Source organism: Megalops cyprinoides, chromosome 17, assembly GCF_013368585.1.
Source record: "Megalops cyprinoides isolate fMegCyp1 chromosome 17, fMegCyp1.pri, whole genome shotgun sequence".
Lineage (NCBI taxonomy): Eukaryota > Metazoa > Chordata > Actinopteri > Elopiformes > Megalopidae > Megalops > Megalops cyprinoides.
This window is the reverse complement of record NC_050599.1, coordinates 18,519,042-18,546,830: the sequence shown is the minus strand read 5'-3', so window position 1 is coordinate 18,546,830 and position 27,789 is coordinate 18,519,042. Positions and strand designations below refer to the sequence as shown.

Below are 27,789 nucleotides of genomic sequence, written 5' to 3'. Positions count from 1 at the left end.
ATTAGTAGGCTTAATATATTTTTATGTTCACCATTATAAAACGGGCACTTAAATGCTGAAATATATTTTCAGAGAACATACAAATCTTTCGGCGAAAATGGATATATTTTAATGCAGATATTTTTTTATTTCACTTCCAGTAAACTTCATGAGTACTAGCAGATAACGAAATATCACTATTTTCTTAAGGTACGGCTCTTATTTTCCCCAGCCTGAGCTGGTTCCACCATGGCCTTCTTCCCTCCCTGACTACTCGTGTGGTCTCAGAGATGCAGCACCACCCCTGTACTGTTGAGTGGAGGGGGTTTGTAAAGAATCTCATGTAACCAATGAGCGGGGTGCGGTTTGGGGCAGCTACGTCTGTCAACAATTTCTAGCCAATAAAGCACGGAGTAAGGAGGAGCTCAGGTGCGCGCCTTTGCGTCCACTTGACAAGTAGCCTGGGAGACGCCAGTGGGGGAAATGTAACTCAAAATGCGCGGCTCCTTTAATACGAGCAATCAGTACGGTTTCGAGAGACATGGCGACTACAGCATCTAATCGTTACAGTATCCTCACATCCAGCTCGTCCATAGTGCACGCGGAGCCCGGGGGTATGCAGCAAGCGACGGCGTACAGAGACGCACACACATTGTTGCAAAACGATTATACGCTGCAGGGAAATGGTCATCCGCTGAGCCACGCGCATCAGTGGATAACGGCACTGTCCCATGGAGAGGGGGGCCCGTGGCCCTCCAGTCCCCTAAACGAACAAGACATAAAGCCTACGGTGCAAAGCGGTAGAGAAGAGCTGCACAACTCCAGCAATTTGCAGCACCAGCAGCGGCCACCTCATCTGGCGCAACAGCCGCACGGGACCCATCCGGACTCGAGGGCATGGAGAACAACCACAGCCGCTCACAGCATGCCGAGCATGTCAACGTCAAACGGACAGAGCCTTATTTATTCGCAGTCTGGCTTCAGTGTGAACGGGGTGATTCCGAGCAGCGGACACCATCACGCCCTGAGGGACACTCACGATGACCACCACAGCCCGCACCTCAGCGATCATGGCCACCAGCAATCCCAGCATCAGCAGCACCAAGGCCACCACGACCACTCCGACGAGGATACGCCGACCTCCGACGACTTGGAACAGTTTGCTAAGCAATTTAAACAGCGGAGGATCAAGCTGGGCTTCACGCAGGCGGACGTCGGTCTGGCTTTAGGCACACTGTATGGAAATGTGTTTTCACAGACCACGATCTGCAGGTTCGAGGCCCTGCAGCTCAGTTTTAAGAACATGTGTAAGCTCAAGCCTTTGTTGAACAAGTGGTTGGAGGAAGCGGACTCTACCTCCGGGAACCCTACCAGCTTGGACAAGATCGCTGCACAGGGGAGGAAAAGAAAAAAGCGGACATCCATTGAGGTGAGCGTGAAGGGAGCTTTGGAAAGCCATTTCCTTAAGTGTCCCAAACCACCGGCTCAGGAGATTTCTTCTCTGGCGGACAGTCTTCAGTTGGAAAAAGAGGTGGTCAGGGTTTGGTTTTGTAACAGAAGACAGAAAGAAAAACGAATGACGCCTATCGGTGGACTGCTCCCGGGAACCGAGGACGTCTATGGGGACACGCCGCCCCACCATGGGGTTCAGACACCGGTAGAGTGAACACACATGACTAGACTATTATGATTTTGTGTCCTTACGTTTCTGTTATGCGCAACCAAGCAGAGTGGGCTATCCTGAGCGATAGCGGATGTGATGGTTATGTTTGACCTACATGGAGAGCACCAAGGCAATGCAGTGAGTATCATAACACCACAACATACACTGAAAACGATTTCACTAAAGAGTGGAGAGAATGTATGTCCGCAACAAAAAATACCCAGCACTGTGAGACAACGTAAATGAACTGTTGTGCAGCCCCATTGTTGGCGCTTGCGGAGTAAACATAACCTCGATGATCCGACATTCCATAAATTAATTTTATAGTGTAAATATTGAGGCGTATGCCAGCTTGCTTTGTCTGAGCCAATTACATATGGTACTTGATGAAAAAGCAATGAGAGCTGAATTCGATAAATAAACGCCATTTTTACATTATGAATGGGACGCCTGTGGTTGAACATCGCCTGGTTCAGCCGCATGCATCTTCCATGTCTCCATTGGCAATTAGATTATTATTATTATTATTATTATTATTATTATTATTAACAGTTTACCAACAATGATAATAATATTACAATTATAATAAATGGCTAACAAAATTATTTCAATCCCGTTTTATGGTTATTCTGCCTTACAGCTAAAAGACATTTCAAGCGAGCCATCCGGTCATTTTTCAGATGCTTAGGTATGGACGAGCAAACAAGGACCCCCTTAATGATGAATACCAGTTAGTCAATATCAGAGCATACATGCAGCTACACAAAGGCTGCCGGCGGCACACGCCAGAATCTCCTGTACAGGTCACGGAGGGGCTGGTGACGACAGAAGCCTGGCGTTTTTTCACTTTTGGCTTGGTGCAACACCCTGACGCAGCCCGACCGATCCCCACTCTTCACGAGCAGGAATATGTAAGCATTGTAAATAAGTCACGGTTTCGTTTCCTTTCACTCTGGGGCACTTTTCTTTGAAGGGTTTTCAAAGTACTGTAAAACAGCTTTTGGCTGTGATTATTTTTTTATTCAAAATGTTTTCACATAAATTTGTATTCGGTTTGCTGACACGATATTTTATTTATAATAGTTTTAAGGCGGAATTAATGCTCGTTGTTTGTTGTAAAATATGTCGCCATTGCAGTGCTCCTATGTCAGAGGCTTTTTTGTGCCTCAGAGCATACCTGTGTAAGGAGTGATGCTATCTTCACTTTAGGATACTATCATTCATTGTCATCAACGTTTCTTGGGCACAAAACGGTACGGAGCTATTTGACTTAAATACGTCAACAAAATGTTTCGCATCCAAAAGGTGTTGTACTACCACATGTGTCCATATTTTGTCATTAATTTCAAATTAATTAATGAGAACAAACGATGTTCAGTTTAAAACAGTTAACAGTAAAACGTAACATTGCATTATTATTATTATTATTATTATTATTATTATTGTTATTATTATTATTGTTGTTATTGTTGTTGTTGTGTTATGCCCACCTCTTTCACATTTTATTTGTATGACGCGCCCTGAGCTAATTATAAAGTCGTTCCAGAGGGGGGTCATATGTAGGTGAAGTATTGATGCTGAGAGGAATAATGGGTTAATTATGAATAAGCGGGAGAGATGCAATGCTGATGCATTGTATGTTACTTCTGCAATATCTGGCTGAGTCCCCATGCACTGCTATTATTATTATTATTATTATTATTATTATTATTATTATTATTACACATAGCAGCACATGGGGACTCAGTCTGCTGCCCAGGGAGATTCGTATCATATGAAAGGTGCATGTCCTTTCTTTCTTAAAAAGAAAACCAAAATGAAAGGCTATGGCCCCAATTGTTTTTTTGGCTTTAATTAATTTATTCATCAACAGTCATCAATTAGCCGGAGAGGAAATTAGGTGGGATGCAGTCATTTACTGATCTGTTACTGTTTCGTTTGTTCTATATGTCTGTAAGACGGATGTTTAAGTACATATCATTGTGCTTTATGTACAGAGATTATGACAGAGCTCTGTTAAAAGTAATATCGTGAGATGGAATCAAGTATTGCACAATTTTTAAACGATCTTGTCATTAAAATGTCTTTCCTTAAACTATCAGCCAAAGCTGAATGTTTTTTGTTTTGTTTTGTCACGACAAATAAATGCAAATAAGGTTCAGTTGCTCATGCAAACTATAATTCTCTGGTCTTATATGTCATTGTTTGCGAACCCTCAAAATCATTGTCAACCGCATATTATAACTATGAGCTTCAGCCAATATTATCATTAGTCCGTCAAGATTGTCTCCATGGCGTTAACAACAGTAGGCTTATATGTTTTTGTTTGTTATCCACATAAGGCCTATATTTTTAATTGACATGAATATTAATAATAAATGTAGTTATAATATATCATCCTGTATTAGAATAGCACATTCTTGTAAAACTGCATTTTTCTTATTAAATATATAGTGAGGTGCATTTCTAGACAAAATTTAGGTGTAACAGATCTAATTCAGAACAAGTATTGCATGAAGGTCTTTATTTAAGGCTTTACCTTTATGATCTAACCAAAATGGCTTAACCATACTTGAATATATAATCAATTAATACAAAAAATGCAAAATGCATTCTGGTTCAGACAGACTACCATAGTAGACGGTTTTGGTATTTTCGTTTTCATCATCATAACACGTCATAACACGTCAAGGCACGCAATAGCTAGCCTATTACATCAAGCTATTACGCATGCATTATGTCTGTGCAATAGCGTGACGTCGTGAGTCAGCTGACCACTTAGATTACAATATCCGTGTTTACACTATTAAAACAACAAACGGGACCTTCTCTGTGTTACCAGGGTCCGATTACTAGAAACGTACACACTCACGTGGATAGCACTGGGATCTACATGGTTCGTTAAGGCAGGAAACCTTCTGCCGGCTTGAAGAACTACTTTAGGGGTTATGCCTTCACTATCAAGAACAGAGTCTGCAGGGTTATTATTATTATTATTATTATTAGTAGTAGTAGTAGTAGTATTTTGGTTCGTCAAACTAAATGTAAAATACTACCGTCTCTCAGAGTGAGAAAATATCGGTCCTTTGACGCCATCTATAGACCAATAGCTGCCCTGACAGAGCGATTTCCATGCATCCCGTGTATCATAATAATATTGCTGTGAGTCGTAGACTGCAGAACAGGAAAGCTATTTTTTCTCGTTATTAGTTCCCTTATGTTATGACGATTGTTATTATCGTACATTACAATGAAGGTTTTAATAAACAGGTATTACACTGATCGATTTAAGCCACAAACCAGGTTCACAAAGGAAACTTCCGCACTTGCTTCTACAACAATGCCACATTATAACATCATATGTGGCATTCCGTCTCTTCAATGCATGAGCAATGAAGGCACACTTGATTTCTAACTTCAATGTTTGATGCAAGAAGTCGTACTATTGCATTTAAATCAACCAGCAAAAATGTATCTGCTCTTAACATTCCTCTTAACATTCCTCTCTAGGAATGTCTAAGAATGGAAGAAAATGATTTATTATATTACAAGCTGGTGCGCCTTTGATCGAATGTCTACAAGAATAGTATCCTAACCACAAGAATGGGTGTGTGTGTGTGTGTGTGTGTGTGTGTGTGAGAGAGAGAGAGAGAGAGAGAGAGAGAGAGAGAGAGAGAGAGAGAGGGAGACCTGTGAAGTAGAGCGCCAAACAAGGATACTCCATATATATCTTTTAGTCTGCCATGTTGATGTTTTGTACTTGACCACAGGTTTGCAAACCTGACACATTAAATGTGTCCTGAAAGCCGGGGTCCACAGACGGATTAGATTGTTTGTGAGGCTACCCTTTAAGATAACCTAAACTAGGGTGTAATAGATGCAAACAAGTCACAGTATCAATAGTCATTAACATCAGAAAAAGACAGAGACATCTATGAAGGAATGTACAGGCTAAAATATAGGTATGACACAGCATGGCTGTTTAGTGCTTTATAAGATTTTTGAAGTCTTGAATTTTCTAAACTGAGGTTTTGAATTTGCTTAGTATTCAGTGAGAATGTAAAGTGAAGAAATTCTAGGATAGGTTTTTGTTTGTCTTTTTAAAATCCATGCAGCCATATTTTAAACCACAGTAACTGGAGAGAGGACAAAATACAATTTGCACTGTCAGACAGGAAGGTATTTTAATAATCCAATCTTGAGGAGATAAAAAAATGGATTTTTTTGTTTGCAAGCTTTTTTTGTACAGTCTGCTTATTCCTCAGACTGTGAACCTTTCTGATACTGACCCCATCGTTCCACTGCAGAAACAAGGCTACTTGTCTCTTGGAAAGTAGATTCCGGTGAATAGAGGCCCAGGGAAAGAGAGGACGATGCTGTTTGAGCTTGGTGCGTGTGGACCAAGTTTAGTTTGCTCAAGGGTTCATGCACTGTCCTCCATTGCACTTATTTTATCAGAAGGTGATATGATTAGAGTGCGTGCAGCATTTTAAATGAGTGCTAACTTTGTCAGACACAGAACAGAACATATCACAGAATAGTGATGTCAGGAGAAGCACCAGGATACACATTTATGTTTAACTTTACCAAACTATTGTGTAGTGGGAAACAGAGATAACTATATGCAGAGCAGGCATAGACTCTGGGTTGTGTTGTCTAACAAAACAAGGACTGAATTGTTGCCTTGGGTCTTTCACTGGTTGGAATAAAGATGAGAAGAGCATTTTCTGGCAGGACAGAACCACTTGCCTCTTATAAAGAAACACATTTGCTAAGTTTAACCAAGATGAAATGACATGGAACATGAGAAATGTTTTATTCGAATTATTTGACAATTCATTGGATTGTGTTCTGATTTTCCGAAAGAATGCTCCTGGGAGAGAAAGGCAGAGCTTCTAACTCTGGCAGTGAGCGGCTCACTTCAGTTATCAGCAGCGCTTTGGTCCTCTGTCATTAGCGCACATTACAAAGGTACAATGTACATCATTACACTGGCACGAACAATTAATTAAAAGATTCTCAAATTTGCAAGGTAATATTGTTACCCAGCAATATTAATTGGCCATAAAGCAAGATGTCAAGGATAATGAAGTGCCTTTCATCACCTCAACTAATGAGCCTCCCTGCTCTGTCTGCTACCCAGCAAAATAGCCATTCTTTCTCTGCAGCGAGACTCCAACATAAGATGCCCAGGTAACAGCAGACATTCCTCCACATCTGACTGCATAGTCACATCCTTTCCAATTACTTATGCTCTGCTTTAACCTACACCACCAACACTCCCCTAATTTACACCAACAGCTAAACCCTGCCCTGATCAATAGGACCAGTGTAACGCTCCTCCAATGTACATAACCAACTCACTCAGCACTCCCCTAATCTACAATATCACCAGTAAAAACTCTTACAATGTACACCACCAGCACTCAACACGCTCTATCAACAGCAATCTATAAATGAGCATTCAAAAACATATAGAGCAGCCATACTAATCTGTACCAGCAGTGTAACACTCCAACAATCTACATTACTAGTACAATACTAGGATTCGCCTAGTCCTAAGTCCTAGCTCCTAAAAGTCCTAAATAAATGGACACTTTGTGTACTGTCTGACAATGCATAATATTATTTATAAATCCAGGAAATGTGTCAAAAAATGTTAATGTGATCACCACATGTTACTTCATGTAATGTTTTGTATTAATTGAAAAGGGGTTTTCTTTATGCCTTAGGATGCATTCAGCAGAAATTTTACCCCAGCTTTCAGAAAATGCATTTATGTGGCATATCTCAGTGAATTCATTCTTTTATCCCTTACCTTGCATTCTGTAGGGTTTGTGAGACGTTATGCATCTAGCAATGGGGGAAAAGTGTCAGACGTGTATCTTGGGAACCATCACCTGTCTCCTCTGAGATTAAAAACATTTCATTTTGAATCCTGACCACATAGTGGTAATGCACATAATGCACAGTGGAGGACGTTAGGAAGTAAATACAGTGCTTAGAGACACTGAGACACCCCTGAATATGGCGCTTCGATCATCTGCTGAATCACATGCGTATTGCAATACAATGTGTGTATAGATGTATTGGATCGGAATGGAAACATTGTCTAACAGGCTTCTGTATGAACAGTCCATTGCCAGAGAGGAACTGAAGGGAGTTTCGCAGGAATCACTTGACCAGTGCCTGCTTGTTCTGTAGGCGTGACAATTTTCTGCCTTTTCTGTGGGTATGACCAATGTTTACATTTACATTATTTTGCTTAGCAGGCGCTCTTATCCAGAGCCACCTACGTAGGTTACAATCTTGTCCAACACACACAGAATTACGACACTAGTCTCATAAACTGTTCTAGCATACAAAGAGGGCTTCAGTCGTGTATACACTGATGGGAAGAAAGAATAATGGCTACGAGTGGTCACTCTTGTCAGGTATGTAGTTGAATGATGATGCAAGCCACTTTCTTCTGCTGTCAACACATGGAGCACGCCCCCTTTATGGAAGCCTCCTTAGCCAGCCTTCCATTAGAGAACAGCTATGACACACAGAGATAATTACCTCTGAAGGAATCCAGCCTGCCCTCTCTTTCTCTCTCTCTCTCTTTCTCTCTCTCTCTCTCTCTCTCTCTCTTTCTCAATACTATCTATCTGCTTGAATCCTCTACCTGTTTTTTTGCCTCCATCCTCTGTAACTGTTGCTCTTTACGTCATTGTAACAAGTGAGATACATGACATCTTGTATTATGTGTTAGTCACTTTCAGTAATTTGTAATCAGAATGCACTGCTGTGTTGTTCCAGAGCAAGATCAAATCCACAAAAAAATCTTGAAACCTGTATATACTAACAGTTTTTTCTGACATTTTCAATGACAAGAAATCTTTTGCATTAAATAATAATTGTATAACACACACTGCACATCAGGGTATTCCTCACTAGGAGAATTCTACCACATTGGTCAGAGCACTAAGTAATAATTCTGCTCCTGCTGGACCCTTTACCGAGGTTGAGGATGGAGTCAGACAGTAGGGGGTGCTGCAGACATGGAGCATCAACTCCATCACACACCAGTGCTTACATTGCCTTTCTGTCTCAGTGATAGACCCACACAATTTAAGTTAGTGGTGTGCAGCAGCAGTAAGTGTATATTCCATTTTTATCAATATGCCAGCTTTGTAATTCCACTACTAGCAAACAGGGGTGTGTTTTCCATAGCCCATTTGCAGGCCAGTAATAATGAGACATTTCTGTTAAACAGTGAATAACATGTCTGTTTGTCCAGGTAAACTGGCTGGAATTCACTTCTGCTGGATTTCTACTGATAGATCAGATGATTTACCTGAGTCAAAAATGCAAAACACAAGATGGAATAGTGCAATGGTTGTAATATTAGGCAAATTTTGTCAAATGGTAAAAAATAGCACAAGATTTCAAAAAATGTTACAACAAGTCTGTCATCAGCATAGAGATACCTTTGAAAACTACAAGCAGAGAAGAAACAAATGGCATTTTGATTCCTTAATTCCTTGATATTGAAACAGTAGACTTTTTAACACTTTAAAATGGCTGCAGATTCTCTCATAGTTAGAAGCTTAAGGTGATTAATTAGGCGTTCCACTGACAGCACAAGTCAACTGTTTGACCCTCCGTGGGAAATCAGTCTTACTTCAAACTCATCCTTCTGCAAAGCAATTCAGTTGTGTTTATGTGCCATTTAATTAAAGAAATTAATTTGCACGGGGCCTCTGAGGGCTCAGTTCACTCTCAACCATGAGCAGCAAATATGAGTGCAGTTCATACTTCTGTGCTGAGCTGTCTAGGAAACACCACCCTTTCTCACTAGAGTGGGGTGGCAGTGTAGCATAGTGGTTAAGGAACTGGACTTGTACCAAAAAGGTTGCTGGTTCAAGCTCCCCTGAAGCACTGCTGCTGTACCTTTGGGCAAGGCACTTAACCTACAATTACCTCAGTAAATATCCAGCTGTGTAAATGGATAACATGTAAAAAAAAAATGCCAATAATGTAGTGTACAGAGCAATGTCATTCACACCCTCTCAACTTATTCTGATTCAGTTCAGAAATGCCTTCACCTTTGTAATTTTCTCCATTTATTGCTTGTTTAGTTTTGAGCTTTAATACTGAACTTAATGAACCTGAATTTTGGAATGCTTGTGTATTTTCCAAAAACACAGTAGATAGAACTGACAAAGGCATTACGAGTGATATGACTGATATGATATGACATGATATGAAATTATTGTCACAATACTCGCTCCTCTTATGTCAGGGTGACGTAGCCTAATTTTGCATCCAAATATGATTGCCACCTTATCAGTTTATTCAACTTATTTTGAAAATGTATATTAATACAGGGATTTTCTGTTCTCTTTTCATAACATAATCATTTTGTATTGAAGTATTATTTTTAGTAGCTGTGTACTACCTGGAGTCTGGACCTCTGTGTCTGTGATAGAAGATCCTGGACAAATCCTTCACGGATGCTCGATGGCACGTTATTGTTAAATTCTGACTGATGTATTCATCAATGTGGCAAGGAGATATATTGTATAAAAAACAGGGAGTTAAAATCCCCTTATTTCGTTTGAATTAAGTCTAGCAATGTTGATTTTTGCTCATTTCAAAAAGTGTAACAAATACTAAATCATTGCATTGACAATGAGAAGCATTTTAACACATCTCTACCAAAATTTGTGTTTGTGTTTCCATTTCAGTTTCCTGAAATTACATTTTGAAAATTACCTGTTGGCCTAGCTAATAGTGCAACATTAACTCTGCAGTATGATAATTTTGTTTTGAATCCTGTTTTTTAAGTCAAGAGTGGTTTATTATTAAATCATTTCATGACTCCTTATCTAATTTCTATATTGAAAAAAAGATACTTATAAAGAGTCCACTGAAATATGAATTTAGAGTTTCTCACATGTCCTTCTCTCTCACTCCCATACACATGCACACACAGACCTAAACACACACGAACACAGAAAAAATGAAGCACAAAACAACACAAAATACAAAAACATCAAAATCAATACAATTCAAGACATGTATTTAAAACACAGCATTCTGGTTAAAATTATTACAGCTATATTTAATTAAATATTTAGTTAGTAGGAGTAATCATTTCCATACAGCCACTCATCTCTGGTTATGGTACATTCATAGGAAGTCATTAGTACATGGTATCTTACAGTGGTTTATTTCATGTACAGTTTTACACTCCTATGTACAATACCCAGTATAGTCCACAATTGTCTCAACATACACAACATTAATTCTGTAATATGGCTTCATAAACTAGTGGTACTGATATGTACAAGGAAATGATAGATTGGAGGCCTTCCTCTGACCTTAGACCTCCACTGTCTGTTGGTAGTTTGTAAGAGGACCCTCAAGCAGACACTCCCCAGCAGGTTTCTACGGTGACAACCCACATGGCACAAAGCTACGGCATGAGGTATGGTAACACAAAAAACCCCCCAGTCTCTAATTCCATTGTCCTGTCGCTGCATTTGTTCACTTTCACAATGGGAACCGTCAACATGAAGACAATGTACACGTTAAAAGCCACTATGGACTGTGCCTGTTGAGTGCCAGTGGGTAAATGGACCGGGTTAGATTCATGCACAGACTGTCCTCTTTCTGTTCTGGTAATGTTTCATTCCTACTCCCCATTTAGAGATACCTACTCCAGGACAAAAGTCACCCCACCCTCTCTCTCAGCCCAGGAAAGCCAGCTGAGAGGAGGAAGATAACTACACACAGAGACAGACAGACAAATATAGACAGACAGAGGTGGCCCTCCCCCTTATACATGCAGGCATTTGAAGGTGAGGGAGGGGTGTGAATTCTGCCCTGGCGCAGACAGTCTCACGCAGACTTGCTCGTTTTGTGTTTCTTCAGCGTATCGTAGTGAACGTGTCAGGGAACTGTTTTACAACATGTACCGGAGAGTGTGAGCAGTGAACAGTGAGTAGCGGGAGATCATGTACTCCCAAAACTGGCGGCAAACTGCAGCTTTCACTCTGTTAAAGGGAGAAATAAGCCCATAATAATAAAAAAGACAGGCCGCATTTGTGCAAAATAACACCAAACAAATTCCTCTCACAAAGGTTTAACAATTTGTTTAATAAAACAAAACAAAAAAAAAACTTAAATTGAATTACTGGCTGAGGCATTAAGTAAACAACGCAAAAGCAGAACAGTAAGTCAGTCCTATGAGCTGTCTCAGTAATTTCTGGTCTAAGGCTGACACATGCGAGTGGAACTGGGTGGACTCATGCAGGAAGAATACCTCACCGTTCCTGTCACACAGCTAAAGAGAGGGTTTATGGAGCCACTCTGACCGCTGCTAACGTAGCCACACTGCCAGTACATCACAGGCCTGATGCTGTTAGATATAACAGAATACTGAGCAACTGGAACTTTTTCCACAGATTCAAAATGGGAGTGCAGTGCACAGCGTACCTCCCGTGGGGGTTTTGGCACTTCTAGACTGAAGGAAGGCTCACGGGATCTGAAAGTTCAGACCGTGAAATCTAGAAGCATAAACCACCTCACATTACTTTGGTCCAGGAAAAACTAGACTCAGTTAAGTGTGTGCCAGTGTTGATTACAGTGTTTAGTACTGATTACAGCAATTCATCACAGGACAGTAGGACCAGAGAGATATGGAGGCATTAGCACAGCCGCCCTTGTCTCTTTCTGATATTGATGTGGTTATATTCATGTCAGATTTTTATGCCACTGCCGCATAAACCCCCTCTGTGCTGCAGGACCTCGGAACTGCTCTGTGGACAGCGCATGCTACTAGCGTGGAATGACTAGCTAACAAACACATCCAACCAACATTTAAACAGACATGTCTAAAAAAAGGCCAGTGTGCTTTGCTCTGTCACAGATTTGTGCGTTTCTATAGACCTGGCCGCGGGCACATCCCTAAAGATCACAACACTGGACTCAGAAAATACAAGCCACTCTTCTTTTTTCCAGAGACTTCGACAAATGAACAGTGGGGTCTTTCACAAGTCTTCACACTCTACGACTGAGACGGTCAGTAATCGTTTCGGACATTTTTTCATTTTCATTACTTCAGTATTTCATTATTTTTATTTAACTTCATTTTCAGAATGACTGGTTTTAAAAGAGCTGTCATCACCAACCCGACCAACCCGTAATTTTGGCGGATGGCACACCTGCCCCCTCAATCACCTGTTTTAGAGAAACCGCATCGTCAGCGTTGACTCGGCAGAGCGTGAAACGCGCTCCTAGTACTGCTTTTCCAGAGAGTTCTGCAGCTGGACAGAGAAAGAGTGAGACGCATGTCAGATAGCCCCAGCTGGGGCTAACAAGTCCGGACTGTAGACTGTCAATGAGAGGGTCCCAGGCATGGCGCATCTGTGACTCTAGGCGTATGAAGTTCCTACTGCAGCGCCTTACAGGAGATCCAAGTATTCACACTGTACATTTCTGTGTTTCGTTATAATAGCTAGAGATTTATCAGAGGAATGCAGCCTGTTTCACACCTTATTCTCACAAGGATCCTTGCTGTAGTTCTGCATTGATATGGTGTTGATTTTCATAGCTGTGAAGACATGGGACGTGTGTGGCTGAATGGAAAGGCAGCGCACACGGACCATGGAGGGAGGGAGGGCGCTGATGATGTAGCCCCCGGGTGGCCACCCCCTTCCTCGAGCGCATACCCTCGTCCGGTCTGTGTTTCAGGACCGCGTTGACATGTGCTGTGGACCTGCGGCGCGGGGTGGGGGGGGGTTAACACTTGAGCGGCTCATGGTCGGAGCCCTCCATGTCCATGTCGGAGTCGAAGACCGAGGGCCCGCTGCCGTCGGTGTCCGGCGTGTGCGAGCACGAGAAGCTGTTCTCCGTCACCTCCTCCTCGAAGGTCTCGGTCCGGGAGTAGAGGCCGAAGTCCAGCAGCTGGGACGGGGTGGCACTGTCGTCGCTCGACCCGTCGTAGTAGAAGTCGTCGACGTCAACATACCACTCCGGCCAGAATTTCCTGCGGATGCGCTCACAGTACATGGCCAGGTTTATCAGCTCACCTGCAGACAGGTGACAGGATAGAGATGGCAGATGTCAGCGACAGGACAGAGGCAACACAGTCAGTGCTGGTCAGGGTTTAACTGTCACGTTACATCAAACGTCAGATCCTGTCAGCGTTGTGTCACCAGCCTGTGTGCAAGGGCCCTCTAGCCCAGTTCCATGTCATACTTCACAAGACACAGGAGAGGCTGTTCCTCCTGTCACAAAATATTACAAAACTAGAATATTTTCAGTATTTTTTGAGAGCAGCTGGAATGTTTCCCTTTCAAAATCACCCTCTTATGAAGAATATACAAACCCTTATTTAATCAACACAAATGCACCTCTCAGATTAATTTGTTATCAGTAAACACCAATTTCACAAAACTTAATGAGACTGACATGAATATTAACATTGAGAAGACCTGAGTCAGTATTCTGAAACAGTGAATTCTACCATGGACCAGTTTAGTGATTAAATGAACAATACACAGTTAAAAACAAGTATGGTGTTTTTCATTGCTGGCTGTAAAAATCAAAACCTGAACCAATGCCAGGAGTAAATTAACAAGGTTCTCAGCCAGAGGTATGTTTTATGTGTGCACAAAATGGACAGTAGAGGGAGTATGGTCATCATTTTTCAAATCATACTGCCAGAACACTCAATACTCCCCGAGTTATTTTTTTTAATAAATTGATATCTATATTCATAAGGTGAGTGAGTATTCAAATTCAATTCAATGATTATTAAACATTAACCAGGTAATCCTTGACATTTGAAATACGTTAATCAACGTGCTACAATTTACATTCCTGCTCTATTGGTTTGACTGTTTTGACAGGGGATAAAAAATTAATAGATAAAAATCTGGTCGAAAATTCCCCACATACATATTTTATTGTTGACCCACACAAACAGTTATCCTAACAGAAGTTGTGGGGGCAGAAGGCACTTGGAAGCAACACACACACAACATATGGGATGAGTAGTTAATTATACTCAAACTAAAAATTAACACTCCACAGACATACAAATGAGGCAGGAGAATTATACTCACAGTAAAGGTAATCAACAAAACACAGTCCTAATTATTGATTTCTCAAAGTACCAGCTGAGGTCTGATCGGGCAAAACTCCGGCACACAATCTGGCAATGTCATGGTGACCCAAACCACTCATTTGAATAACTGGTACCCACTCTCCACAAGGCACATCTGAGCCATTCACAATGATGCAGACTGAAATAAGAGATTGCTATCAAAGACAGATGGAGTGATAGACAGGAAGTGGCACTCGGAGTGACCTCACCTTTGATAAGCTGTTCAGGCCGTGTACCCGGCAGCGTCCACATGGCCTGGGCAAGGTGACCAAACACTGTGGCGTCCACAGAGGACAACTTCGGTCCCATGATGTACTTCTTATCACCTGCAGGCACGATTGATATACATGTTAACACTATGTATTGACATTATGCAACATTATTAAACAAGAGTGATTTATTTGCAGTAACAAATACTTAGGCAGTTGATGCCAAAAATGTATGCTTTGGTTGTACAGGTTATGTAGTCCATCTCTTTTACTGCAGTGCTATGACTGTGGCGCAGCACTGTCTGCAAGATGCAATATTGTCATTCTCCAGCAGATGGTGGTAGAGATAAATAAACTGTTAAGAGCTGAGGTTGTGTTTTGTGCTTTCTGAGCAAACGGCCTAGGGCTTATGTGTGTGTCGATGGTGCCCGGGAGTGCCTTGTCCTCACCCAGCAGCGTGGCGAGCGTGCGCATGTCCTTCTCCATCAGGGCGTACACCTCCTCCTTGGAGAAGCGTCCGATGCCGTGGCCGTACATCTCGCGCTTCACGATGCCGCCGGTCAGGTGACTCAGGATCCACTTGAGCAGGTCACTCAGGGGCCCACTCACCGCCAGCATCTTCTGCGTCTCCTCCAGATTATCAACCCACTGACAGTAGGCGATGGTCCTGAGATACACAAGAGCGTGCACACATGCGCGCACACACACACGCACACACACACATACAAACACACATTGTTGTTCATTTTTTCATCGCTCAGATATGCACCCATATAACCATTTGCAAATTCCATTTGCAAATGCACACGTACACAGTCAACCCAATTGTGATTAACAGTATTATTTTTTTGCTTTTATTATTATATTATTATAAATTATTATATTATATATATTATTCATAAAGCACAGACACATGTTCTGCATGTTTCCCTTTCTGCCAACGATACTCATATTCCAAGTTTTCATATTCCAGGAGAGATAACCCTCTTCCGTCTGTACCTGTTGACAGATCAACTGCATGCCTTTCCATAGATCAGCCCTGTACCCTTTTATAGATCAGTGCTGTAAGTCTTCACGGATCAGATCTCTACTTGCTCATATATCAGCTCTCTACTATTTACAGATCAGCTCTAACAACAGCTTTAACTAGTCAAATAAAGCTCTTCACAGATCACCTCTTTACTTGTTCACAGATCACCTCTACCTGCTCACTTGGATGAAATCCACCAAATCCATGCTGCAATCTAGAGTAGCACCTATTAATACAACACAAAAAAGCTTATCTTCTCCAGCTAACCATCAATAAATTAGACTGCAGCAGTGTACAAACATTTGGATCATCATGACCTATCTGCTGATTTCAGCTGGTTGTAGGAAGCCTTCAGTAGCACTGCTTCAGTCTGTATGTGGCACAGAAAAAAGGAAAATACTGACAACGGAAAAAATATATCCCATTGCAATTAAACCTGTAATTACAGACATCATCTCAAATTAATTAAGATCCAATTAAATACTCACTTTCTTTCTCAGTCTTGGTAATGATATGATGTCAAAATAATTAAATATTAGAATCAGAAACTGAACAGGCTGATACGATTTCACTTCACTTCTGGATCTTGAGCCACAAAAGCCTAAAACACCCAAAACATTGTTTGCTATTACATCTATTTAATCAGTGTCTAAGAAACACCAGTAGGGATGAGTAGCAGCAAGCTGTAACATGCACCTACAGTGGTTGATTCTGTAGTTTCTAAACAGATGTGGACTGAAAGTAAAGCTTATTTCAGGATTTCACAATTTAAGGCAAGTGACAGTGCGCTCCAACAATGGACCAGATTAACCTTGCTTGCAATGAACAAAAATGCTGTACCATTGCTTCCTAGGGAAGACAACAATTAGTGACTTAGACCACAACCCTCTGGAGACCTTCTGTGGACTCACATGTTGCCTCCTCCATCAGCCAACAAAAGGTCCACATATGTAGAGAGGTGTGTTTGAATCCTGGAAGGGACAGTTTTTGTACCATTTAGCTTAGGACTTAGCCTGAATAACTTCAGTTACTATATTCAGGTGTGTAAACTGACAATACATGAAAATGTGCACTATGTGAGATGCCCTAGATATGAATGTCTGCTCAGCAAATAAATGGTGTTCTGCATGAATTAAATTTTTAAAAAGGATAAGTAAAGTGAACTACAAAAACTATTTTAAGATTAATTCTGTCAGCAAAAAAAGAGGACATGTGGAAATTAGTTCCTATTGTAGTTTCATACTGATTCTTGGAAGTACTTCTTCACTAGGAAAGTTATAAATGCAAGGAACAGCTTGGCAAGATTTATAATGGAATCAGAGACATTTAAGAATGCTAAAGACCAGGCTTGACGCAGTCCTAGATACATCCTAGAATAGACAAAGTTATGAGCCTATTTGAGCTGAATGGCCTGTTCTCCTTATTATTTTTTTATTATTTCAGAACATCTTGTGTTCTTATGTTCTTTATAGTCATTTGTCATTTAGCAGATGCTCTTGCCCAGAGAGGTTATCCATTTCTACAGCTGGATGGTTACTGAAGCAATTCTACCATGTCCAAGGGTATGATAGTAGTGCCCCAGCTAGGTACCTTAACCACCAACCTTTCAAAGTTTCTTTACCACTACACAACACATCTTATGGAAAAATGATTACAACCCCCAGAATGCTTCAAGAACTTTGACCTCACTTTCACCTTCAAAACCACACTGATCCTTGAGCAAGAGAAATGGAACACAGGGATCTTTGTAAATTGACAACCTTCACTGATATTACACCCGATTTAAATCCAGTTACAATGCAGACACTCTAGACTAGTGATGATACTGGTTATGAGAACACATTTCAAATGTGCAATAAATAACAATATTCTTTAGTGCATCTCCTTTACTTTAAAGGAAAGTTTTAATGTTTACACTTAAAAGGATTTTTAAAATACAAAATGGGGAATATTTGCCACACAAAAGATGCTAGATAAAGTAGCTAGATATAAATTATGGAGGAAAGGATTTATTTAAACAAATGTGACTGATGTTGATTTTACTTTTAGTATATGAAAAGACTGAGTATAGATAGCACAATATAATACATTATCCATGAAAGCATTTGTCACTTAAAATGTCTCAATATATTCTTGTGTACCACATTGGTCATGCACTTCTTTTTTGTAAGGGACCTTATGAGCACCCATATAAAGGCTACTTTCCTGTACTGTGAAGTGGTACTGTGTTGGTTTTGTTTGTTGTTGATTACACTTGTGAAATAGTATATGCTGCTCTGTGTTAGCATGGAACTGCTTGCTTCTATAAATGACGTGGGCAACGGATAGTTCCTTTTGCCGGTCTGGGTTGCTGTAAAAGCAGGAAGAAATCCATTGTGCTTGTGTTCTGTCACCCATGTTTCACTGCAATGGTCAAGATATTCTTCACCCTGAAACATGATAAGCTAAGTCATCCTTGTTAAAAAAAAAGACCCCTCTTCTTCTCTCTGTAAAATAAAATTGGTAAAATGTCAGTATCCCCTTTGTAATTGTAGGCCTACATCTGTCCGCTCTGAAGTTAATATCTGTAATGCCATTAGCCACCACAAATGGATTTTAAATAGAATAATAAACTTAATAAACTTCTCCATTTTACTGACTAACCAGTCATATTTTGGGGGAGCTCATGCTCTCCTAGACATTCAAAACATAAACAGGCAGATCATAGGACCAACAAAGGCCAAGAACATGAGGAGCACTCTTCTCTTTCACCTTATTATTAAGAACAAGATGGCATGATCATGAGTTTTGCTCCACATAGACGTATGCTGCCATTGCAATATAATACAAATACTTTGCCCAGGTCTTTTCTGAGTAATACCAGAAAATCAGTGGTTGCAATTTAACATGTGAATGGCCTATGAATTTCACAATCTGTTTGTCTTACTGGGCACATTTACATGCACATTAATAGTGCCATTTTAATGGGATTAAGACAAAACTCTGAGTTAGGCAGAAGTCATGTAAACATCTTACTCTGATTATTTTAATGTGATTAAGCTCTCAACGTAATCGTGATAAGGTATGTGGAGTAGTCTGATCTTATTTGTGTTATGGGACTACTGGGACATGTAAACACCTAAATCACAGTTACCGATTTGTATGAAAACTGTGCATGTCTGAGTGAAGAAGGGAAATGACATTGTCTTTGTTAACAACAGTACTGATGATTCTGATGCAACCCAAAGTTATATTTATGAGAGAGTGGAATGAACTGGAGATGGATTTCATGCCTCATGTTCTGAAGGACATGAATATTGTGTGTGAAGGATGCAGCATAGTTCTTAGGGCTAAAGCTCGCTACTCCATTTGACTGAAAGTGGTGGGACAGGACAGGGAACAGCAGCAAGCCAGTTTGCAAAGTTACTCTGGGGAAAAAGCCTCTGGCCCCTCCAAATTCCACCATTTAATCACATTATCCATCATTTATTATTATGTAAACAGATGTATTTGGGAAATGCTTATTTTTGCAGAGCCAGGTAAACAGCTTAATCAAACTATTGTCTTAATCACAGCATTAACAATAATCACATTATTGTTTGGATATAAATGTAGTCACTGCCCAGTCATGCCTTTGATATTATATCACTGTATTTTGAAGGTCAAAAAAAGAGATTATTATAATTTTCCAATGCTCCTGTTTACTTTGGGTAGAGCAGTAGAGAGGACCACACATTTTCTCCCACCATAGGTTCCATGTCTGCTTTAAGGATCCCCAAGGAGGCTACGTGCTCCCAGGCTATCTGAAGAAGCCACCTGTGCCAGCAGCATATCTCCCCAGCCAGGGCTTCCTGGTAAAGCCCCAAAGGAGCTCTTCCAGGAGGCATCACTCCCAGATTCCCAAATCACCTCAGCTGACTCCTCTCAACCTGGGCGAGGAGTGGAAACTGCACTCCGTTCCAGATCACTGAGCACTGAACGCAGACAGTAAGCTCCTAAAACACAACCCAGAAACCTACTTTCCATTGCTTATACCTGTACCACCTCATTCTTTCGGTCTGTATCCAGAAGTCAAGAGCACAGGTCAGGTTGACAACAAAGATCAAGTTGTAAACCACAAGCTTCATTTGAGAACTCAGCTCCCACTTCACCACCAGTTCATCAGCTGGCCTTGTGCTCCCACCCTACATTACTCGCCAACAAGGCCCTTTCAACAAGGCTTGAGGTCCTTCATTAAGAAAAGCCCTGTTCCCTTCCCTGGGTGACCCACTTTTCCCTGGGAGGCAAGCATTGCCTGTGGATTCAGCCCTGTGGATCTTCGCACCAGCCACTGTGGCCAGTGTTTTCAAGAGCACGGCTCTCAAGATCATACTGCAGCTGCATGAGACCAGGAGACTAAGCTGTTACAGTCAGATGTACTGTACCATTCTGATAAACATTTCTGGAACGCTGTACTGGCAAGACATATTTAATGGCATGAGTGATATTGATTGAATGGTTTGATTCAATCCATTATTTAGGTCTACTATACCCTGTTAGACTAAACAGCAAGTGAAGCACAGTTGGCCTCGTTTGTATTTACACTTGATTTAGAATCTTGGATGTATGCTTGATTTAGCATTGCAGTGGCTGCGCTTGCAGAAATGCTGGGGAAACACAGGAGAGGCAAACTGAGCACTTTATGTTGCTGTGTGCTTCTGAAGAAATGTCTTCAGTAATGCAGCCACAATGGACATTTCATCCGTGCCAAATCATAGCAGGTAATAGTTCATAAATGCTATTGACTTTTTATATTAACAAAATGAATAGAATATGCTATTTGTTATATGTATTTTAATATAAGCAGTAACTAAGAGTGATTCGATCAGTAATTGATTATTGTTAATTGATTTGTCTGTTACTCTTCTTGTCTGCTGAGACTCTGAAGCTATAGACCAGTGTTGTTTATGGTAACTGAATCTGAATCTGAGTTCTGTGTGGGCAATTAACTGACACCATACATGGATGAAACTAATCAACTGTCCACTCATTTTGTGCACAAGCTGAGCTCTACCACCTGGGTTTGGTCCTAGCTATGTCATCAGCCGATGATGACCAGGAACTCACAGCAGCGGAAGAAGCTGGCTTCCTTCTGCCGGGGATGGGGGCGCATATGCTAGCAGAGACCACTTGTCTTGCTCCCTTTCAGGCACCCTGTGATTTGTCAGACGACTGTGAGTTGCTCAGATCTCATACTACCTCAGGATCTCCTATAGGGCATCTCTTACTCCTGCAGCATCTCCTATAGGACATACTACTACAGGCTTCTCTACACACAATGTGAGCTTATTCTTATTCTGTATCTAATTGTGTATTCTTATTGTGGACTTCGCAAATATCCTCACCCAGGGTAGAGTAAAATGCTTGTTTTTGTTCTCACATAGCGTATACAAAACTGCACAGTCAAAACATGTGTGCTTTTACTGGAACTGTCACTGTAAAATGCAATACTCCAGGGTACAACAGCAAGGGGGGTGTGCACATGTAGTGTTATCCAAGTTCATCAATCTCTCTAATATATTGGGTTAAAGTGCTCTGTATAGTCTTGGCCCACAGACACACAGGATGCTAAATTGTGCCTTAGCAGCAGGCAGTCCCCATAAATAATTCAATCAATAGCCATATGTGGGATTGAAAACCACACCACTCAGGGAGAGAAAGAGAGAGAAGGAGAGAGATACATAAAGAAAATAATGATGTTCCAACAATCTATGCAATAGATTCTATTTCACTGTATCACAAAATTAAACTATACACTATAATTATTTATGTCTGATAAATACATTTCAGAGTGGCAGTGAATGGGGTGAAAAAGAAGTCTTTTGTTCAAAAAAGCACACTGAAATGCTATACGGTAACAAAGTGCTGGGTCTGGTTACAGAACGAGGTATTTCCAAAGGGGAAATAAGCACACACAAAAGAAACCCTGCATGTAGAGTTCTGGAGATGTCCTACGTGTACAGAAGAGAACCTCAAATATAATAATGACAAGAAAGGACCCTTTAGCCTGTCCTCCCTCTTCATTTTTTCCCCACATGAAAAATAATGATGATTAATGTGAGACTTACAATTATCACTGTGTCCTATTTCATCTTGAAAAAATTCAGATTTTGCCACTAATCTTGGCAAGCTCTCCCATGCATCAATAATTCTGTGTGAAGCAATCCAGTTAGTGAGAAATTCACTTCTGAATTCATTTCCACCTGAGCCCTTCACTTTTGTTGACAGATCATAGTTTGACATGGTTACCAAAGTCCGCCTTAATAATCCCTTTTAGAATTTCAATGAAATTTCCCCTAAGCCTCCTTCTCCTCAAACTAGGAATGTAAAAGCCACAAATGCTGAAATGTTTTTTCTTTTCCACTGGTGAAACCCTTTTAAATGTACCTGATCTAGGAGTAACTAAAACAATGGAATTAATCACAAGACACTGATTCATGTTAATATGACTTAGCTAACTGACTAGTTAAATCACACAGATTTGAACCAGTCAAGTCATAATGAAATTTCAGAAAGGTGCTTTCATTAAAACAGAATTAGTAATGCACATGAGAAATGGTGCCTACTCCGATCACATCACTGCTCAGAAAACATCTCAAATACTGTAGCTATTCTAAATAGCAATGACACATTGCAGAACTGGACAAACTTTTGTTTACATGAATGTCAAAGGTACTGGAGCTAAGTTGCTAACTATTTACCCTTTGGCTGTATATCTAGCTAGTAATGCCCACACATGAAAAAGGTACCTGTAATGAATAAAACTTTTTCCAAACATAGCCATGCCTCCTCCTCTCTCTAGACACCATACGTCACTTTAAGAGCTACCATGATCTACGGCTCTTCTCTCCATTCAATAACATGATCAGGTCTGTGAGTACTCCAAGAGTGAAAAACAAAGATGAAACAAATAAATAGCTAAATGGGATAAAATGAATTTCAAAACATATATGCTTTTCAGCATTCTTTGAAAACATTTACGAGTTTGTTATCTTATACAGGCTTACATGATCGACCCCCTGACAGATATTCTCTACATGAGTCATCTGTTTGAAACCTGGGAGCGGTCATATTGACCTAATAGGTACTTCTTCTGGGATTCCCATGCATTTCTTAAAGAACACAATTATGCAGTGAAAAATCTGGTCAATATCAATCTGTGACTGAAAAAACCAATATACTCTTGCACTCATTTGACTAATAAGTCCCACTCATATCCCCACAAGCCCATGCAATGCCAAAAACACAGCCCTGAAATGTAAAATCAGAAAGGTGGGGCATGTACCCCTGGCAGCAGCTATCAGCAGCTGGATGACATAATGTCAATAATGATAGCAGGAGTCACCCATATCGGAAGACAACAAGAATAAAAATATATAACTAATTAGAAAAAAAGTGTACAAAGCAAATAAGCCACAAAAGCAAAATGGCATGCTATCGGACTCACTGACAGACGTCAGACAATTGTGAAAAATATTAGGAGAGTACAGCCTAAGTGAGTGCTGGCTGGACCTCGAGACCAACACAAGCAGAAACTGCTGCCCAGGCAGCACATGCTGTGCTTACACTGCAATCGGCCACAGAGAGACAGAACCGCAGTTTATAGCCGAATGTGAAATGCAAAATGAAAGAATGACCATCTTCCCACAAAATGTTTTAAAATTTATCCAGTTAATGCATACCCAGACAAGACTGAAATAAGAAATTATTCTCGTTATTATGATTAGTAGTGTTAGTAATAGTATTAGTATTATTATCACTACTACTACTTTTGTTTTAGTTTGAGATTATTTCATTTATTTTCAACACTAATAACTATTTGCATACTTTCTCATTTTTAAACTCAGTCATTCTAACATATTTTTCAAAAGTTGTTCTATAATGTTGACTGCCATTATTTGCCGTTAAGTGTTAAGTGTGAGTGTGACTCACCAGTAGAAGTGCTCCTCCACCATTTTGGTGACGGCCCGGGAGACAGCTTTCTCCTGGGGGCTCAGGCTCTTGTTCAGATTCACTCCCAGCTTCTCCTCCAGGAAGTCGATGATGAACTCTGTCCCCGACACTTGCTCGTTGTTGTACTCAATCCACGGCATCTTGCCTTGGGGAGACAGCTTCCCATCGAAATAATTCTGCAGGGGAAAGGATACAGAAAAATGAATGCTATTTAAAACATACAGTAAGGTGGTCACCAGTGATGTTCAATATGATAATACTGCTTTAGCATGGTCACAGACAGGCTTGAGCTTGGTCACAAACATGCTTAAATGCCATCAACGATGTGTGTTAATGTCGAAATACATTTTGCTGGGTTCAGATATGCTTTGCTGTGCAACGTATGTCACTTCCACATGGTCCAAAAAGCAATCAATACACTTGTAAATTCTATCATAGAATATTAAGATATTTATTTACTGTAAATCAGTTATACACAACAGCCATACCACCACTCCACTCACATGTGTAACTCTAACAAGACCTACATAACTCTGCTCCCAGCACCTACTTCATACCTATTAAAACATATCTTCCACCAGCTCACACACACACACACACACACACACACACACATACACACACACACACAAACATGCACTAGGGCGAAACAGGTGACCACACCTGGTAGGGCAGGTCGACCATGCGCAGGTAGGTCTCCATCTTCAGGCAGAAGGGAGACAGGCTGGGGACCCCGCACTTAGGCCTGGAGAACTGGTGAAGGATGATGGCGTCTTTGGAGTCCAACTCCTGCTCCTTCCTGTGAAACCGTCAACAATAATATTACTTTTACACAGGGATTCAGGGAGCCTGCAAGCAGAAACATTCCTCCTGCTCTTTAATGGAGAACCATGCTGTCCTCTTTTCCAACTCAAACAGAAGCCAAGCCATTTTTAACATTGGCTGAAAAATAAATCATTGTATTCAGAATAGGTAGGCTGTATAAATAAACAGCTCATGCTTGAGGAAATGCTGTAGGCCTACTTTAACAAACAGGCTCTGTTTGTTCCATAAAGTTAAACTGCAGACGTACACAGCACAGATACATAAGTCTGCTTTTTATACTGTATTCTAACTTTACAGGATTCAGGCATATTATTTGATGTTAAATGAACACATTTTGTTCTAGCCCTCAAAGAACAGTTATACAATAGTGTTACACAAACTATAGAAATCCAAATCTTCCTTTGGGATTAAACCAACAGCAGCACTAAGGATTTGATACCAGGGCATTAATATTGTACCCTCAAAAGAACGTTCAATTGTGTGTTTTCCACAGCAAAAAAGAAAAAAAGGATGTCGCCACAATCTGGAAATCCACTCTCTACATACTGACCAAGCCTGCACTGGTGGTTTCCTGTAACAGTGCACCCAATCCTTTCAAATTTAAAGTGAAAACAGCTGGTATCATTCACTATGCTCAATCCCAAATACTGAGCTGTCCACAGGGACAAAACCTTATCTTCAGTGAACTGAAGATGTCTCTGGACCTCATAAAAAATTCTTGAAATTTTGGGGCCAACAGCTGCGACCGTCCTGTCTGTTTACTTCTAGACAAAGCACCTCCTGCAACTGCTTAACACAAGGGCTCTGTCTTCCCCACAAAGATATCCCATTCTGTTTAGTGCACAATGGGGCTAGCACTGCAGTGTAGCTGTTAAAGCACAAATTGTGCATGCAATTTATACAGATACAATGCTTTTGTATTCAGCTGCTTCAGTTGTACAACTCATTTACAGAATGCCTCCTATGCTATGAGACACTGCATTATAAATAGCACTTGAGCATAAAGTAATGCTTGGTAATTCCACAAAACAGGGATTAGGCTACTGTATAATACACAGACATGGCATGGTGTACAAATAAAATGGTGTCCTATTCATAAAGGTGCTGAAGGGGTATACACATGGCGCTGTCCACTACATAATGGTGCTGGATTCCACCTGGTACCACACGGAATCACATACCACTATAGATGTTTACGTGAGGTCAGTCAGATAATTACATTAACGATAGGCCTCGACTACTCGTTAAATATGTTATTTAATGCAGTTACACATTCCATTTAAACATCTACTCGGTTCTCTTTAATCATAGTAATCTCATATTTTATTTCAGAGAAATAATATTCAGATTCCAAAATGTGAGGTCAATAAAGGTCATTCTATGAAAGCCGCAGTGTTTTTTCCCCTCTACATTTGGCATGAACCACTGAACGACAAGTGAACAGGCCACAAACTGACGCCTGGTTACACATACACTGATGGTAGCGGATGTCGTGCCCTTGAAAAAGGAAAAACAAAAAACGATTAGCATTTAAACGTGGTTCGTGCTTCAGAAATAGACGCGAACTTCTGCAAATCTGTAAATCGACATTAAATATAAAGCCAATACAAACGATTTTCGGCAAATCATGTGCAGTACATTCTGTACATGATGCCGAACATGGAGGGCGATCGAGCTTGCACAATATGTCATACCAACCAAGGGACTCCTTCACACGGGTAGTTACATCACGGTTCACTCACGAGTCCGTATTCCCAAACGTTACTGCCCGTGCATTGGTACACCCCACCCAGCCTTCTCTGATTAGGTAATAAACCGTATTGATGAAAACAGTAATACACGTTTTGCATGTCCGTTATCACACACAATAACAGTAGTCATCCTAAAATGCATTTTGCCGATGAAGCTATAGCCTAGAAGGTATCAGGAGGACGAGGAACTGAATGCAAAATAAAACATAACGGTATATCGGCGGCGGAGTGTTTGCGAACCCCCCTCCGTTTTGGTGATGTTACCTGATAGCGAGCAGTTCGTGCAGAAGGTAGGCAGCGGCGGCGAGCAGGGCACCACCAGTCAGATAGAGGGTTTTCTTCCACCAGGAGTCGGACCCCAGCCCCGACATGATCCCGCCGTAGTCCTGCAGAGGGAAGGCGATGATGTACCCATAAAATGAGTAGTGCTCATTGGAGCCACACAGCCCGAAGGAGAAGCTCTGATTCCGGCCAAGATCAACCACACACGACCGGGACGAGGCGAAGCCAACACCCCAGTACATTCTCCCTCTGAGTCGCCACCTGCTTCCTCGCGCTGGGCTTTTTCGGCTTCATCAAAATGGCTAAATCGGACGTTACTGCAGGACGATCGGTAATTTTAGGTGCAAAATGGGGTAAGGGAACATTTTGCCTGGTGGTGGTCCCCACATCGGACACCGCATCCTCCGCTGCTGCTCGCCGCCGCTTTGTCTGTTCCAATGGCGACGAGTGATGTCATGAACACTGTACCGGCGAGCACTCCCCTCCCCCAGGAAGCGCAGAGAAAACAACAGCTACTGTCTTGTGTGTGACACCAAATACCACGCAGGATTTTAATGATTGTGGTACTATTGCACTAATGATGAATGTATGTGAAGCCCTTCCGAGATTCGTTATATATTTATATAACATTGGACATTGTGTTACCAATGACCAAACAATTGCGTTTCATAACAATATATTGTCATATATTACATTTCATAACTTTACATATATGGTGTGTGTGTAGTGTATGTATATATATATATATATATATATATATATATATTGAGAGAGAGAGTTATGTAATAGATTGTAATATATTGTTATGAAGTGCAGTGTGTTGTTGGTTGGTAATCCAATATTAAGTGATGAACAAGAATTAGAACAGTGAGAAAAATAGATCAATAAATTGACAAATGGTGATAAATTCCAACTTCTAA

The 27,789-nt window shown here is 40.9% G+C and overlaps 2 protein-coding genes across 2 annotated transcripts; one reads left to right on the top strand and one right to left on the bottom strand.

Annotated features, from left to right (window-relative positions):
- The first annotated feature begins 418 nt into the window (after positions 1–418).
- pou3f2a (POU class 3 homeobox 2a) lies at positions 419–1,861 on the top strand. Its single transcript, XM_036550260.1, has one exon. It carries the CDS (start codon positions 521–523, stop codon positions 1,643–1,645), a length of 1,125 nt encoding a protein of 374 aa, XP_036406153.1. The 5' UTR covers positions 419–520; the 3' UTR covers positions 1,646–1,861.
- An 8,901-nt stretch (positions 1,862–10,762) lies between these two features.
- On the bottom strand, positions 10,763–27,346 carry faxca (failed axon connections homolog, metaxin like GST domain containing a). Its single transcript, XM_036550642.1, has 6 exons — positions 26,852–27,346; positions 24,675–24,810; positions 23,991–24,187; positions 15,460–15,677; positions 15,011–15,127; positions 10,763–13,722 (listed from the first exon to the last, which is right to left on the bottom strand). The coding sequence occupies exons 1-6, from the start codon at positions 27,109–27,111 to the stop codon at positions 13,433–13,435; spliced, it is 1,218 nt and encodes a 405-aa protein (XP_036406535.1). The 5' UTR covers positions 27,112–27,346; the 3' UTR covers positions 10,763–13,432.
- Between the last annotated feature and the right edge of the window lie 443 nt (positions 27,347–27,789).

What these genes read in the sequence shown, in the direction of transcription:
- pou3f2a (XM_036550260.1), top strand. Translation starts at nt 521, where the DNA reads ATGGCGACTACAGCATCTAATCGTTACAGTATCCTCACATCCAGCTCG.
- faxca (XM_036550642.1), bottom strand. Translation starts at nt 27,111, where the DNA reads ATGTACTGGGGTGTTGGCTTCGCCTCGTCCCGGTCGTGTGTGGTTGAT. An exon ending in TGGTCGACCTGCCCTACCAG is followed by an intron (nt 24,188 to 24,674) that starts GTGTGGTCACCT and finishes TTTCCCCTGCAG; the next exon opens with AATTATTTCGATGGGAAGCT. An exon ending in GCCTGAACAGCTTATCAAAG is followed by an intron (nt 13,723 to 15,010) that starts GTGAGGTCACTC and finishes ACCTGTCTGCAG; the next exon opens with GTGAGCTGATAAACCTGGCC.